The sequence below is a fragment of the Erinaceus europaeus genome, chromosome 13, assembly GCF_950295315.1.
Source record: "Erinaceus europaeus chromosome 13, mEriEur2.1, whole genome shotgun sequence".
NCBI classification, from domain to species: Eukaryota; Metazoa; Chordata; class Mammalia; order Eulipotyphla; family Erinaceidae; genus Erinaceus; species Erinaceus europaeus.
In genome coordinates, this window is record NC_080174.1 from 8,524,261 (window position 1) to 8,538,631 (window position 14,371).

At 43.0% G+C, this 14,371-nt stretch overlaps 1 protein-coding gene across 3 annotated transcripts in view; it reads left to right on the forward strand.

Moving 5' to 3' along the window:
* Positions 1-5,564: 5,564 nt before the first annotated feature.
* Positions 5,565-14,371, forward strand: part of TFB1M (transcription factor B1, mitochondrial) — a 53,138-nt gene continuing 44,331 nt past the window's right edge. Inside the window, exons 1-2 of one of the 3 annotated variants that reach the window (XM_060205298.1) lie at positions 5,565-5,726; positions 9,121-9,272. In XM_060205298.1, coding sequence (XP_060061281.1) covers positions 5,594-5,726; positions 9,121-9,272 — 285 coding nt within the window. In that variant the 5' untranslated portion in view covers positions 5,565-5,593. The remainder of the gene's footprint in view (positions 5,727-9,120; positions 9,273-14,371) is intronic. The other 2 variants (XM_007516691.3, XM_060205299.1) reach the window with 2 other exon arrangements.

Sequence of the window (14,371 nt, forward strand, 5' to 3'; positions counted from 1 at the left end):
AATTTAATGATTATATGACACATGGTAAACTGTATATTAATAAGATCATTTGTGTTAGAGCTTTGCATGCATTTGATGTCATTGTTCTGGTCATAGGAAAATTAATTTTATTCCTGAATTTAAAACAAATATTTACTTTTTTTTTCTACTGACACTATGAGTCCACTGCTCTTGGCTGCCATTTTTTGCATTTTGTTGGATAGGACAGAAAGAAATTGAGAGAGGAGGGGAAGACAGAGAGGGAGAGAGAGAGAGAGAGAGAGAGAGAGAGAGAGAAACCTGCAGCCCTGCTTGATCATTTGTGAATCGTATCACCTGCAGGGGGTTGGGGGGAACTGGGCGCTCAAACCCAGATCTTTGTGCTTCATACAATGTGTACTTAACCAGGTGCACCACCATCTACCCAAAAAAAAAATTTTTTTTAAATTTAGAAACAGTGGATTTTACACTAGAGAGGAGAGAGGGAGAGAGAGAGAGAGAGAGAGAGAGAGAGATGCAAGTCAAAGCACTTCTCGGCATTTGCACTGCTGAGAATGGAATCCAAATACAAGCATGCAAGTCTGCTTCATTTTATTTTACTTTTTTCTTTTTTATATATATATATTTATTTTATTTATTTATTCCCTTTTGTTGCCCTTGTTGTTTTATTGTTGTAGTTATTATTGTTGTTGTCGTTGTTGGATAGGACAGAGAGAAATGGAGAGAGGAGGGGAAGACAGAGAGGAGGAGAGAAAGATAGACACCTGCAGACCTGCTTCACCGCCTGTGAAGCGACTCCCCTGCAGGTGGGGGAGTCGGGGTTCAAACCGGGATCCTTATGCCGGTCCTTGTGCTTTGTGCCACCTGCACTTAGCCCACTGCACTACAGCCTGACTCCCTACTTTTTTCTTTTTTAAGTGGAGCACTGCTCAACTTTGATTTATGGCGATGTGAGGGCTTGACCCTGGGACTTCGGACACCAGGCATGAGAATTTCTTTGCATAACCATACCCATCATGCTATCTCCCCATTTTAGGTAGACAAGTTGAATGCTCTAACAACTGGGATGTTTCCATAGTGGCTATTCCTAGATCCATATTCTATATATTGAAATAACTTTATAAAATAGCATTAAAATTTACGCTAACATCACGTAATACTAACTAGGTGTGACTCATTAGTTCAATACTCAAATAAGAAATTATTTAGGGGACCGGGTGGTGCTGCACCTGATTGAGTTCACATGTTACAATGCACAAGGAACCAGGTTCAAGCCCCTGGTCCCCACCTGCAGGGGGAAGGTTCACAAGTGGTGAAGCAGTGCTACAGGTGTATCTCTCTCTATCTCCCTCTACTCCCCCTCCTCTGAATTTCAGCCTATCTCTACCCAATAAATAAATAATGATAATTTAAAATTTTATTTATAATAAGTCTCCTTTCTGTATTTTGCTATGTGACCTTGAGCAAATCAGTTAAACTCATCTCCTATTTCTTTACAATAACATTAGTGAAATAATCTTATCCACATGGAACCATGTGGAAGAGCAGACGAAACAAAAAAATGCAATAAATGCTTTCCCAAGTACTCATATTCATACTTTCCAGATTATGCTGTGAATATGAGGGCTCTGAGTTAAGAATATAGTCTTTTGGGAATCGGGCTAGGTAAGACAGCGGATTAAGCGCACGTGGCGCAAAGCGCAAAGACCCGCATAAATAATCCCTGTTTGAGCCTCCGGCTCCCCACCTGCAGGGGAGTCGCTTCACAGGCAGTGAAGCGGCTCTGCAGGTATCTGTCTTTCTCTTCCCCTCTCTGTCTTCCCCTCCTCTCTCCATTTCTCTCTGTCCTAACAACCACAAAGACATCAATAACTACAATAATAACTACAACAACAATAAAAAAAACAGGTAACAAAAGGGAAAAAAATAAATTTTTTAAAAATTGAGAAGAATATAGGCTTTCAATATACATTTCTATATCATTTAAGTCAATCTCTTTATCTCTTCGGAGTCACTTTCAGCATTCTACAGCTAGGAAAATGATGTCAGATTATTTCAGAGTTCTTTTTAATGAGACCAGTACAGAAGAGTATTGGTGCTGTCAACTGTAAACCACTAATCCCCCAATAAAGAAATTTTTTGGGTTTTTTTATTTCTTTATTGGGGAATTAATGTTTTACATTCAACAGTAAATACAATATTTTGTACATGCATAATATTCCCCAGTTTAAAGAATTTTTTTTAAAAAGAAGAGTGTTGGGTTTTCCATAGAAATTTCAATGAACTCCTTGTTTCCATATCATACTCAGTGACTTCGCTTTGCAATAGCTTTTTTAAAAAATGTAACTGGGCAGCTGGGGAAATAATTTAACTGCTGGAGTGTCGAGCTTGCCTGGCCAATATTGCTGGTTCCGTCTCAGTCACATAGACTGAGATGGAGATCTTTCTCATGTGAAACGATATACTTATTTATACATATTTATTTATATGAAATAAATAAGACAAATCTCTAAAAGAAATAAAAAATAAAAACTTAACTCTTCTGAGCAATTTATTTTCTTATTTATTTGTTTTTGTCACCAGGGTTATTATCACTGTGGTCAGTTCCTGTGCAATGAATTCACTGCTCCTGGCTGCCATATTTTCCTTACACACACACACACACACAAACCCTTCAGGGCCAGGCAGTGACACACATTACAGTGCTCAGGGACCCAAGTTCAAGCCCCGGTTCCCCACCTGCAGTTGGGGGGGGACTTCAGAGTGGTGAATCAGGGCGGCAGGTGTCTCTCTGTCTCTCTCCCGCCCTATCTCCCTCCTCTCTTCTCAGTTTTTATCTAATAAGTAAATTAAAAAATTTTATTATAAAAAACTTTCTTTTGTTTGATAAGGCAGAGAGAAATCATGAGGAAAGGGGAGAGAAAAGAGACGCCTGCAGCACTGCTTCACTGCATGTGAACCATCCCTCTTGTAGATGAGGATCAAGGGCTAGAACCTGAGTCCTTACACACGATAATAGGTTTGCTCAACTGGGTGCCCCACTACTAGTCTCTGAGAAATATTTTTATGATTCACCTGTGATCAATACAATATACAAATATATATATGTGGTGAAATAAACTAAATCCTCTCACCAGGGAGAGCTTCTCTTTAAAAAAAAAAAAAAAAAAGATCTTATTAGTGGTTTAATATTGATTTACAATGTTACATGTCAACAGGGATGTAATTCCATACCATTCCCACCGCCACAGTTCTCCTAAGGTTATAGACATGGGTTAACTATCATCTCTGCAACTATCTGTCTAAATTTGTACATAATTTCCCTCTTTTTCATTTCAGGACCAGTCTCTCTTAAGTGGCAAAACAAGATACCCCAGCCTCCCTTTGGATACTGGCAAAGTTCATCAGGGAGATTTTTAATGTACTTCCTTACTTAACTTTATTATATTTTTATTTGATAGAACAGAGAGAAATTGAGAGAAGGGGGGATAAAGATGGAGAGAGACAGAGACAGACCTGAAGCACTGCTTCACTGCTTATGAAGCTTTCCCCCTGCCACGGGGAGAGGGACAGGGGCCTTGAATCCAGGTCCTTACACAAGTTAACACCTGCACTTAAGGAGAGGGGCTGATGCCTGCCCCCATGTGTTTCTTTTTAAAAATATTTTTACATGGGAGGGGGTAGATAGTATAAGGGTTATGCAAAGAGACTCTCATGCTTGGGACCACCATAAGCCATAGCTGAATGGTACTCTGGTAATGGTAATATATATATATATATATATATATGCTTTTACTTAATACTTCATGAGAACTATGGTAGTTACCAAGGGGGGGGGGGAGGTCCAGAACTTTGGTGGTGGGGAAAAATTTACTTATTACTGAACGAGAACCAGAGTGCCATTTGCGGTGCATGTGTGGTGCAAGGGATGGAACCAGGGATCCCACAGATGCCAGTCTTGCGATGCCTTCCTGGATGTTTCTTTCTAGAGACTAAAAGTTAATATGAGTGTATCCAAACAGTCCTTTGGTGGTGGGAATGGTGTTGATGTACACTCCTATTAACTCCTACAGGCCTTCCTGGATTTTTGATATATCCCTTTGCTTTGTTATTTTCTCTGGCATAATGGAAAAACAGAAATCAATGTATTCTTTCTGTACCTACGAGGATTAATGATAAGTTGACTGAATTTATTTATTTCCCTTTTTTGCCCTTGTTGTTTTATTGTTGTTGTTATTGTTGTTGGATAGGACAGAGAGAAATGGAGAAAGGAGGGGAAGACAGAGGGGGAGAGAAAGGTAGATACCTGTAGACCTGCTTCACCGCCTGTGAAGGGACCCCCCCCTAAAAGTGGGGAACCGGGGGCTTGAATCGGGATCCTCCTTACGCCGGTCCTTGCACTTTGCGCCACCTGCGCTTAACCCGCTGCGCTACCGCCCGACTCCCAAATTGACTGGATTTTAAAAAGCAGGTCTGGATAGACTGTATGGATTCAAATACTGACTCCATCTACTTAGTTAGTTGTGCAATTTTGGCAGACTGTTGGACATCTCTAAGTCTTTATCTTTTGTTAGAAATGATGAGATAATTAGAAAGCATTAAGCTGTCAGAAATGCTGTGAACTAGAATTTTTCTGTTAATCTTTAATGTTCCACTTACTACAAGGAAAGGCTGCAGTATTTGGAACACTAAGAAGACCTTGGAAAGGTCAACATTCAGTGCAGACAATTTATAGCTTTCTGAATTTCATTGTTATATATATATATTTTTTTACTTCTACTCTAAACTGAGATTAATAGTTGTTGTCCTATCTACTTAACAAGACAGCAAAGAGTCAAAGCCAAATATTTAATAGGTGCCAGAAACAGTTCCTAAACTCCAAAGTACTAAAGAAGATGAGTTTTCTCCTTGACTGGATACAGTCTGAAAGAGCAGGAAATTCTATAATTTGCTCTCATTAGGAAACTCTGTGACCTAGCTGGGTTGTCATCTGTCTGTTATTATAGATTTGACCACTGTTGACCACTGTACACGGAATTCTGAATTTGTACACCAGGTGCTCTCTTATTTTTCAAGTCGACCTAGCCATGTAACAGATGAAACAAACTAAGGCACAGAGGGAATTTAGATATCTGCCACCTGGTCCTACAGCATCCAGGTTCTAGAAATATTTAACTTGAAGGGAGGCTTGCTGGTCTCCAGTTGTTTTGCAACTAATCACGAGCTTAGCGGTAACTATGCACAGATGGATATTATAAATGCCCATCAGCCTGCAGACCCTCACGCTGGAAGGTTGCCGAGCAACCGGAATGCTGGGTTTCGCCCCGCCCACTTCCGCCCAGGCCCCGCCTCCACGCAGCGCCTGTCCCCGCCCACCCACGAGAGGCTCCTCCTCCTCCGTTCTCGTCCTTCTGGGCGGAAACCAGCGGGTGCGCAGCCTGCCCGGCGCTTAGCAGGACAAGGCGCATGCGTCCTGAGCACTCTCAGATTTCCTATTCGCCTTCATCACTTCCGGTCAGATCTAACTGACCAATCAGGTGAGCCTTAAAGCGGGCCCTAGTGCTCCCCGGCCCCTCCCGCGAGACCCGAATTGTAGGGCGGCTCGGCCGGGGTGATGGCCGCTTCCGGGAGGCTCGGCACTTTTCGTCTCCCACCGCTGCCCACCATTCGGGAGCTCATTAAGTTATTCAGACTGCGAGCCCTGAAGCAGCTCTCCCAAAACTTCCTCCTGGACTTGAGGCTGACAGGTGGCTGGCTTTCCCCTGCTCCCTGGCGGCCTCCCCTGCGAACCGGGTGGATGGGGTGGGGGTCTGGGGCCACGTGTGGGGGTCTCATCTTTGCACCCTGTGTGCCGGGAGGACTGCAGGGTCCCCCGCATCCCCCTGCTCACACTCGGCAGCAGGGGGTGTAGACGCCCGGGGACTGGCACCCTTGCGCGCGGCCACCGTGGTAGCAATGACGCTTTTCTCGCGGACTCGGTTGGCTGCTCGTCAGGTGTAGAGCCGGCGGTGTACATCGGCGCAGGGGCTTAGCCATCACTCCTGGGCAAAGAGGGCCCCTCGTAGGAACCGGCTGTGTAGACGCTTCCTGGCTGGGTCTCAGCAATCCTGGAGGTCGCGCCGTTGTGCTTGCAGTGGGAGTGGACGAGGCAGGCTGTCCCCACCAGGAGCTCGCTCCTTCCTTCCTCCCTCCCTCCCTTCCTTCCTTCCTTCCTTCCTTCCTTCCTTCCTTCCTTCCTTCCTTCCTTCCTTCCTTCTCTATTTATTCAATAGAGACAGCCAGAAATCGAGAGGAGGAGGGAGAGATAGGGAGAGAGACACCTGCAACACTGCTTCACCACTTGCAAAACTTTCCCCCTGTAGGTGGGGACCTGGGGCCTTGAACCCGGGTCTTTGTGCGTTGTAACTTGCCCTCAACCAGCGGCGCCACCACCCGCCCCCTTTCTTTCTTTCTTTTTTTTTTAAGTTATCTTTCCTGATGGCCTTGTTTAAATCACTTTCTAAAGATTTTTTATTTTATTTTATCTTCCCCGATGCCTCGTTTAAGTCACTTTTCCACATATATATATATATATATATTTTTTTTTTTTTTTAATTTATTTTATTTTTTTTTTACCAGAGCACTGCTCAGCTCAGCTCTGGTTTATGGTGGTGTGGGGGATTGAACCTGGGACTTGCGGAGCCTCAGGCATGAGTTTTTTTTTTTTTTTTTTTTTTTTTTGCATAACCATGATGCTACCTACCCCGTCCCTAAGTCACTTTTTTTTTATGGGTTGAGTTTATGTGGAGTCCGATTCATCTGTTGGACATACTGTGTGCATTTGCCCAGCCAGTCCCTCAGTCCTCAGTGCGCTGCCCTGAAAGAGGACGCCGTCCAGAGACGAGATTTGTGTGGCCACTGAGTCACGGGTTAGAATACTCAGCCTCTCTGTGGGCTTTTCTGGTTGTGATTTACTTATCTTCTGCTGAAGATGGAGCAGACAAAACAGCAGAACCTCAGAGAGGCTAAGGATTCAAGTATTCTCGTCTCTGCCATATAGTTCACAAAGCACAGTTTACGTTTTTTTTTTTTTTTTTTTTTTTTTTTTCATTTGTTTGTTTATGGATAGTCAAAGACACTGAGAAGGCAGGAAGGGGGAAAGAGACACCTGCAGACCTGCTGCACCGCTCCTGCAGGTGGGGATCAGGCTTTGAACTTGGAGCCTGGCGCATGGTAATATACACCCCCTTCCACCTTCCACCTTCCCTTGCTTTATTTCTTGCATGTGAAGGCTTTATTTTGCCACCACATCACTAATTCAGCCTTAATTTTCTTGGCCTTTTAACAAGATTTTTGAAAGACGTTAGTCACCCACTTTCCCAAATTCTTTGTGAATAGTAACCAGAATCAGTTTTTCCTTTTTCCGTCAATCATAAACCTTATTGTAGGTATTAAGCAACATTCTCAGGGTTGAAAATAAGATGTCTTTATGTTTACATATTTTTCAATCCCTATACACCTTTTTTAATGGATCCCTTTTTTTCCCCCACCCTCTGGAGTAATTTTGATACTATTTTTGTTTTACAGTATTTATATGTTTGTTGTTATTTATTTATATATATCATTTTATAGTATTTTTGATACTACTATTATGTTTCCTGGGGATCATAGTGGAAGACAGGTATTCTGAGAAGCCCAAGTGGAGTGAATTCAAACGGGCTCGGCCTCTTGGATGATCATCGGTGTTTGAATAAATAAGCCCCAAAGGTCTGGGGACGGAGCCAACCGGCCATTGCTTCCCCAATTCAGAATAAGGACATTGAGTTCATCGCAGGCTGCCTCTCTGTGTCGGTCTGTGGTGGTGGAAGGATTGTGTTTCAGAACTGGCCTGGGCCATTTCCATCTGCTCTCTAGGTGACCCTTACACAAGTCAAATACTCGAAACTGCAGAGTTCAGGGAAATGAAATTGGGGTTGTCGTGAAAGGGCTTCTAGCACCTGTGTGAAATTGTCAGTGGCTGTTAGTTCCCTCCCTGCTCCACTAAAACAGCTTTTACAGATGTTTGAGAGCCCGCAGGGGCAGACTGTCAAGCAAAGAAACAAAATAGGGGAGTCGGGCGGTAGCGCAGCGGGTTAAGCGCACGTGGCGCAAAGCGCAAGGACCGGCCTAAGGATCCCGGTTCGAACCGGGGCTCCCCACCTGCAGGGGAGTCGCTTCACAGGCGTCTCTGTCTTCTCCTCCTCTCTCCATTTCTGTCCATCCTATCCAATGACAGCAATAAATAAATAAAAAAGAAACAAAAATGAGACTGGACAGCACCAGTGAGCACTGCAAAGGAGTGGTAGACTTCCAGTTGCTCCATTTTCTTTCGACCAGACTGGCTAGTTGCTGGGTTTGAACATCTCAGTCAGCAGTGCCAGTCCATTGGAGTGTGTGCGAGTGATGACTGTTTGCAGTGAATTTGCCCCTGCGGCTCCAGACAGACTATGACCCACATAGTCCACGACTGCCACCTCTCCAGATTCAAAGGAGGTCTCGAAACTTGACATCAGGCTCAACCTGACACTGTTGACTGGCTACGGAAGAAGGGCAAACGCTAGAAGAAGAAGAATTCTCAAAATTCTTTTTTTTTTTTTTTTTTTTTTTTTAGGACAGCTTGTTTGCAAAGCTTAAACCTTCAGTGCTAATTTAAATTTTTCCATAAAATGACCAAGAGTCAAAATTTTGTGAGTCTTATGATCTAGAAACTTTTAAGAAACATTTTGTAGCTATTTTATCTCCCGCCTTTAAAATCCTTTATGTATAGGATAGAGACAGAAATTGAGAGCGCTATACGCAAGGACCCGGGTTCAAGGCCCCACTCCCCACCTGTAGTGGGGATGATACACATGGGGGGGGGAAGCAGGTCTGCAGGTGCCTTGCCTTATCTTTCTCCCTGTCTAAATTCCCCCTCACCTCTCGATTTCTCTCTTATTGAGTGAAAAATAGAAGAAAAAATGACCGCCAGTTGGAGAGGATTCCTAGTGCAGGCACCCAGCCCCAGTGATAACCCTGGAGACAAAAAAAAATTAAGTGAACAATATGTATCTGTGTGAATTGTTTTTTCTGTTTTTAATTGACATTGGACGAAATAATCGGGAACAACAACTTTCTGTCCTGTAGATAAAATAGTCAGGCAAGCTGGCAATCTGAGACATGCTCATGTCTACGAGGTGGGCCCCGGGCCTGGCGGAATCACGAGGTCCATCCTCAACGCAGGTGTGGCTGAGTTGCTGGTGGTCGAAAAGGACATCCGCTTTATTCCTGGGTTACAGGTGAGTTGCATTAGTGTTTTAGGCGCTGTCCTTGGTTCTCCGGTGTGTGATCTGGGGTTGAGCCTAGGGCCTCAGGCCCAGTGTGATATGTTTTCTGTGCCTAGAGCTGTCTTCCAGGCAGTCAAAGTATTTTGATTTCTGTTGTCTGATGAGAACTAGTGATAAGTACTTCTGGCAAGAATGCCTACAATCTGTCGATCACAGTTTGAATCAGCCTGCTTTAGGCATTGAGGCTAGACAAGCCCGTTGTCTTTTATGACTTGAAAAAAAAAAAGGGGGGGCCGGGCAGTAGCACAGCAGGTTAAGCGCACATAGTGTAAGTGCAAGGACTGGCATAAATTTAGGTCGAAGTTTGAGCCCCAGCTGCCCCCCTGCCTGGGGGTGGTTTCACAAGGGGTGAAGCAGGGCTGCAGGTGCCTATCTTTCTCTCCAGCCCCGCCCCCCACTTCCCCCTCTTCTCTGTTTCTCTCTGTCCTATCCAACGACAGTAATAACAAAGGGGTAGAAAAATGGGGGAAAAAATGACTTCCAGGAACAGTGGATTTGTAGTACAGACACTGAGCCCCAGCAATAACCTTGGAGAAAAAACAAAAACAAAAACACTATTACCAGTGTGCTCTATGGCCCAGTCCTATAAAAGTAACAAACAGTAGCTATAAATGACTCAGTTACTGGCTCAGAAAAAGCATTACTACAAGCAAGAGATTGGAAGGACTGCTTCCCAGAAACTAAAAAAATAAAGGCTAGATATTTGATTAAAGAATTTTTTTTCGTTTTTATTGGAGGGCAGTTGGAGAAGAGAGATTGGTGGCTTACAGTGCAGTCTTGGCACACAGATACAGTTTTCTCATCTCCCTGTGAAATTTCTCTGCAGAACACAGCAGAGGTGCTCTGATGCAATATACCAGGTTCAGTCCATGTTTCACTTTTGTATTTTCCCTCTCTGTGCCTATGAAGTCCTGCCTCTAAGTGACATCACGAAATGTCTTTCTCTTTGGCTTATCTCACTTGGCATGATGTCTTTTAAGTTCCACCCATGATAACTTCATCATGTGTTGTTGTTGTTTGTTTTAAGATTTTTTTTTCATTATTTATTAGAGGCAGGGAGATTGGGAGGAAAAGAGGAGAGAGACCTGCAGCACTGCTTCACCACTAAAGCTTCCCTTCTGTAAAGTGAGGACTGGAGGCTTGAACTAATGTGTGCGCTTAACCACATGCACCACCATCTGGCCCCCAGCGTCATCATTTTTAACAGCTGAGGGTCAGGGTTCCAGCCCCTGGCCCCCACCTGCAGCAGGAAAGCTTTACAAGTGGTGAAGCAGTGCTGCAGGTCTCTCTCTGTCTCCCTCTTGATTTTTAGCCATCTCTTTCCAATAAATAGATAATAAAAAAAGGGGGGGGGAAACATTTTTATGTGAAGGAATGAAGTTTTACCGCTGGACTTGCAGATTTAAGTTGAGCTTTGAATGCCCCTTCTAAAGCAGTCAGGCTGTTACCATGTAAGAAATCTATAAAATAACTACGGCCGCCTTCAGTGAGGAGGATGGTAGCCGCTTGTCAGGTTGGCCATGTAGACCACTGTGTTTTGATCTTCTCCAGGGAAGAACTAGTCAAATAAGTGGACATAGTAATTAAATAAGAAAAGCAGGAAAAGAGGGCCACTTTCACCACTCATTTAAGTAACCTTCCATACCTACAGTCCCTTGTGAGTTTGCGTACATCTGTCATATGCTCTCGACTTGATGTCAGCCATATGCTAAGTACGTGCATGTCCCATAATCCATTTTGCTCACCATAACTAATAACAAAGTTCCCAACAGGTGGGAATTGGGAGCTGATAATGGATTTAAGTTAGGAGGGACTGACTTTTTAAAAAAATCTTGCCAACAGCAGAGCAGTTGATGTCAGTAAGAAGTCTGCGTAGGGGGCATTTAATGACTTCAGGGCCTTTGTTTGAGTCCTTTGTAATTCTAAAACTTTCAAAGAGCCCTTAGACTCTGGCTCAGAAGAGAAGCAATTTGTTATGTGAATTCAATAGAATAATGAAATTGCCCACATTATTATTACTTACTTACAAAAGAACACACAGGTTTCAAATTAATACAGTCTAGTTCTCTGTATTTAATGGAAAAAATATTTCTGCCAGAGTACTTAAAAACTTGGAAATCTAGAACTTTGTGTACTTATATTTGATATCTTGTTGAAACCTAATGATTTTTATCCTCATTATTTTTCTATGCCCAGTTTTTGTATTATAAAAGTGTTTAGTTTGGGGCCAGGTCGTGGCACACTCGGTTGAGTTGCATGTATTACCATGCACAAGGACCCAGGTTCAAGACCCTGGCCCCCCCACCCACAGGGGTAGAGCTTCATGAATGGTGACGCAGGGCTTTTCTTTCATCTCTTATCTCCCCTCCCCCTCTGTCGCTGTCCTCTGAAATTAAAATAGTGATAAAAAGACAAAAGGGTGTTTGGTTTTGTCTGATTTTGCCAATGTTAATTAACACAGTTGTTTTTAGACTCACACCTTTTAGGATTGGTGTGGTCCTATATGTGTGTGACTTGATAACATGTGAAGTTTAATAGTGATTTTCTGAACTTTGAGCTGCCTTTTTCTTTTAAGAAACTGTCTTAGTGGTCTGGGAGGTGGCGCAGTGGCTAAGGCACTAGACTCTCAAGCATGAGGTCCTGAGTTCAGTCCCCGGCAACACATGTACCAGAGTGATGTCTGGTTCTTTCTCCTTTCTCTCTCTCCTCCTATCTTTCTCATGAATAAATAAATAAAATCTTTTAAAAAAAAAAGAAAGAAAAAGAAAGAAAGAAACTATCTTAGCTGGATAAGTAAGTAGGAATATTTTTTGGTGAGAGAAGGTGAGGGAAAAAAATAATAAATGCCTTCCAGGTTTACTGATCTAGCCCTCTGCAGGTGAAGGGAATACTCAGTTCACTTTTTCACCTTAAAAGGATTTCAGCCCTCAACCTCACCTTCTGCTAATGTGCAGTTCTTACTACAAAATTGATGAACCAATTTTTTTTTGTTAATCTGCATCTTTTTAGAAACGGCATCTTAATGTATACTCTCCTCTCTGATCTTAATTAAAGATCTTTTTTATTTATTAGCTACTAGGGCTATCCCTGGGGCTCTGTGCCTGAGTGATTCTTCTAATCCTGGCAGAATCTGTATTCAGTTTTTAAAATTTATTTAATTTTTCTTATATTTGATAGGACAGAGAGAAATTGAGAGGGAATGGTGTGGCAAAGAGACACAGGTGGGGACTGGAGGGCTTGAACCCAGGTCCTTGCATATGGTAAGCTGTATACCCAAGCAAATGTACCACCACCCAGTCCCCTGTAAAGGTAGAGGGTGAAAGGGAGAGACAGCACCTCACACGTAGTAGTATGTGCGCTCTACTGGCTGAACCATCCTCCCAGCCCCTCAACTAAAAGATCTTTGAAGACTGAAAGCAGCTCACAGAGGAGGCCTGCCATGCCAGACACACAGCCCAGGTTCAGTTCTGGTACCACATGGGAGCTGGGACGTCTCTCCCTCCCTCTCTGTCTTTACCTGAGTGAAAACGTGGTCGGGGAGAGGGGAAACTGCATGTGTGTGAGACTCCCAACTCATTGAAAAAGAACTAAAAAAAGGCTAACCCTCTTCTCATTTAGAAAAAATAAGTGCAGGGACTGGGTGGTGGCGCACCTGGTTGAGTGCATATGTTGCAAGGCGCAAGGATCCATGTTCAAGCGTCCAGTCACCATTTTTAATAGCTGAGTAGTATTCCATTGTGTAGATAGACCACAACTTGCTCAGCCACTCATCTGTTGTTGGACACCTGGGTTGCTTCCAGGTTTTGGCTGTTACAAATTGTGCTGCTGTGAACATAGGTGTACACAGATCTTTTTGGATGGGTGTGTTGGGTTCCTTAGGATCTATCCCCAGGAGAGGAATTGCAGGATCACAGGGTAGGGCCATTTCTAGCCTTCTGAGAGTTCTCCAGACTGTTCTCCACAGAGGTTGGACCCATTGACATTCCCACCAGCAGTGCAGGAGGGTTCCTTTGACCCACACCCTCTCCAGCATTTGCTGCTGTTACCTTTTCTGATGTATGACATTCTCGCAGGAGTGAAGTGGTATCTCATTGTTGTCTTTATTTGCTTATCTCTGACAATCAGAGACTTGGAGCATTTTCTCGTGTGTTTCTTGGCCTTTTGGATCTCTTCTGTGGTGAATATTCTGTCCATATCCTCTCCCCGTTTTTTGGATGGGGTTATTTGTTGTCTTGTTGTTAAGTTTGGCAAGCTCTTTCTATATTTTGGTTATTAGCCTCTTGTCTGATGTATGGCATGTAAAGATCTTCTCCCATTCTGTGAGGGGTCTCTTGGTTTGGGTAGTGGTTTCTTTTGCTGTGAAGAAGCTTTGTAATTTGATGTAGTCCCATAGATTTATACTTGCCTTAGTCTTCTTTGTAATTGGATTCGTTTCATTGAAGATGTCTTTAAAATTTATGCGGAAAAGAGTTCTGCCAATATTTTCCTCTAAGTATCTGATAGTTTGTGGTCTAATATCCAAGTCCTTGATCCACTTGGAATTTACTTTTGTATTTGGTGAAATACAGTGGTTCAGTTTCGTTATTCTGCATGTTTCAACCCATTTTTTCCAACACCATTTGTTGAAGAGACTCTGCTTTCCCCATTTAATAGTCTGGGCACCTTTATCAAAGATTAGATGTCCATAGGTGTGGGGCTTACTTCTGGGCTCTCAATTCTGTTCCACTGGTCAGTATGTTTATTCATGTCCCAGTACCAAGCAGTTTTGATGACAATGGCCCTAGAATATAGTTTGAGATCTGGGAGTATGATGTATTTCTGGCTGTCTCTATCCAAGTAATAAAGATTAAAAAAGAAAGAAAGAAAGAAAGAAAGAAAGAAAGAAAGAAAGAAAGAAAGATTAAACAGAGCTCCCTGCCAGCACTCATTTAATTTGCTATAAACATGCTCCCTTTTGAGACTGAAAATTCCACATGAAATAGAATATAAAAACTAATTTTTTCTTCCTAAGCAGACCTTTTTTCTCAAGCTAATGTAACAAAACTGTATAT